Source organism: Morus notabilis, unplaced genomic scaffold, assembly GCF_000414095.1.
Source record: "Morus notabilis unplaced genomic scaffold, ASM41409v2 Scaffold936, whole genome shotgun sequence".
NCBI lineage: Eukaryota > Viridiplantae > Streptophyta > Magnoliopsida > Rosales > Moraceae > Morus > Morus notabilis.
In genome coordinates this window covers 192,369-194,956 of record NW_010367904.1, presented here as the reverse complement: position 1 = coordinate 194,956, position 2,588 = coordinate 192,369, and the positions used below count along the sequence as shown (strand labels likewise).

The window sequence follows — 2,588 nt, the reverse complement described above, 5'->3', positions numbered from 1 at the left end:
TTTTTTTTTTTTTTTGGTTTTGTCTTTATGACTTGGTTCGGGTGTTACGCAGAAGGCGGAGTTCCATAACAAAGAACAAAACTTATGAAGAAATGGAATTTGCATCAACAGAATTAAATTTTTTTTTTTTTTTTGGGTATTGATTAACTATTGATACAAACTACATATCAGAAACCTCTTTAACTCCTTTTTCCAAGTCTTATTTTTCTTACCAGTGAAATTCCAAATTCCCAGTTTTTTTTTTTCTCCCTCCCTTTCACTTTTGCTCTTATTCCTATGTAGTATGTACCGCTTCTCAACCAGACAAAGTAGGAAAGCAACTCTCCGACCGAGTGAGCACCTGACCGCGAATTTCCGCGTCAATTTTCGACGTGGGGCTGCTCGGTGTCGATCTCAATCCCCTCGGAGAATCCAAACTGCGGCGCAGAATCTGCCTCATGGCAGAAATCAAGCAGACAGTAGGGTCCGGAGGAGGACCCGAGGTCTTGAATTTCTTAAAGAAGTTCATGTGCTTGGCCATTGCTTCCTCTGTACTAATGAGCCTCTCCGACCTTAAGATCTCGTCATTGATGGCCTCGGCGCAAAGTCCGCAAATCCAAAGGCCCTGATACCGTTCCCGGATGCGCTCTATGTAGGCAGGCGTGCACTCCTCTGTTAGACCGCAGCACTCGCATTTTGCGAACTCGATTTCTGTTTGCGCGACGAGTTTCGTCGTCGTTGCGGTTGCTTGACTTTCCACGGCGGATATGACCATCGGATCGCCCACAATTGTAGCAGACATTGCCAAATAATCCTGAAGAGCCCAAAACAAAAACCAGATTAACCAACACTGCAATAAGCTTCTTTCTTCAAAGTTTTCTGTTTGCAGTTCTTATTGGCGTTTCTTTACTTTCACTTCCGTAAAGAAAAAAAGAGACTTCTCTTTTGATTAACGAAGAAACTTTATTTCTTTTCCATTTTTTTGTTGTTGAAGAAAAGGAAAAAAGGGGTTATTTGGTAGCTGTTCTTTGAAGCTTTGTTGTAGGACAAACATATCTAAAAGAATCCTCTGTTCTGTGATAAGCAAAAGAGAATGAAAAATGTTCTTTCTTGATTTCTGAAAATCAGAATAGATTTTTGGAAATGACACGAAGATTTAAGAGAGAAAAAAATATATATAGGTAGATCCAGAAGACTAAAAGCCCAGAAAGAAAACAAATAAAAGCTAAAATCTTTACGAGAATTACCAGTAGAAGCAGAAAAAAGAAAAAAGAATAGCTGAATCCCAATACTCTTTTTGTTTTCGCTCTCTACTTCTGCTATAACTTGGCTTTCTGCAGTTATATCGCTATCTCTCCTTCTCCCACTCTCCTTCAACCTTGTCTTCTTTAGTGACGAAAATCTCGCACATCAAAACCATTTCAAATAAACCTCAGCTATCAAAACGTGCCCTTTTTCCTCCTTCGGATAACTTTTTACTTGGAAACTCAAAAGAAAACTGCGACTTTTTCTCTTCCTTGATGATTTTCTGAGAAGCCCAAATCTTAATTTGAGCAAATGAAGGGATCGCTTTTTGTTTCTCCTCCACAAAATCTGCCAACTCAAGCGTATTATGTAAATCAATAGTTAGTGAGAGAGACAGAGAGAGAAGCAGTTTCTAGAGAGAGAGTTTTGGACAGAGAGATACCCAATGATTGAAGCTTTAAGGGGTAGACTAAGTATAATCCACATCAGCAACATTTGCTGTCAGTGAATTCTGGCCGTTGATTAGTGGATTGACAGCTAAGCATTATCATGTATTTTCCTGTTTGGAGGCTTTTCCAGTTTCTTAGTAATTTCTAGACCAATCCGTAGGCTCCACGTGTAGCCACTAACGTGTAAGGTTATGCTCTCATGGTTTTGCAGGTATATTTCCTTATTTGGTATCTTTCTCTTGAATGAATGGCTAATAATAGGAAAATAGTAAAAAATACGTCAATATGAAAAGTTTAAAAAAATATATAGATTAATTTTTAGTTATAGAAATTAATAGGTTATAACTTGTCAAGTTATGATTTATAATCAGATAAGTTATGAATAAACTTGTTAAGTTATAGTTTATAGTCAGACAAGTTACGGATAAAAACTGTAAATTATGAACAATAACTTGTCAAGTTATGGTTCATAACCAGACAAGTTATAGACGAAAATAGTAATTTAACTTATTTATTAATTTATGTAAACTATTAACCTATTAATTTTAAGTCATCTTAAATCATGACCTCCACTTTCTCTCGTTTGAGTTGATGAACCATCTTATGGTAAAAAAGCTATGGGAATGATTTTGGAATGTAAAAATATAGGGATGATTCTAACATATATGTCATTTTTATTTTACCTTTTAAATTTTAAAAAACTCTTATTTTGACATCGTAAATTTCGAATTACTCCTATTTAACCTCACTGTTGGTTTTCTATTAATTAATAATAGAGAAAAAAAGAAAAGAAGTTTGTGACTTATTCAAAATTTAAGGGTGAAGTGGAAGCTCTTAAGTTCAAGGGCAAAACTGAAACGATCCTACTATTAAAAGTGTTTTGGTCCAAATCACGTGTTCTATGATTTTTGCAAC

General features: G+C 35.8%; 1 protein-coding gene across 1 annotated transcript; it reads right to left on the bottom strand.

Moving 5' to 3' along the window:
- Positions 1 to 1,633, bottom strand: LOC21391546. The gene is made up of 2 exons (XM_010113692.2): positions 1,227 to 1,633; positions 1 to 793 (listed from the first exon to the last, which is right to left on the bottom strand). The coding sequence occupies exon 2, from the start codon at positions 779 to 781 to the stop codon at positions 296 to 298; it is 486 nt and encodes a 161-aa protein (XP_010111994.1). The 5' UTR covers positions 782 to 793; positions 1,227 to 1,633; the 3' UTR covers positions 1 to 295.
- Between the last annotated feature and the right edge of the window lie 955 nt (positions 1,634 to 2,588).

What these genes read in the sequence shown, in the direction of transcription:
- LOC21391546 (XM_010113692.2), bottom strand. Translation starts at nt 781, where the DNA reads ATGTCTGCTACAATTGTGGGCGATCCGATGGTCATATCCGCCGTGGAA.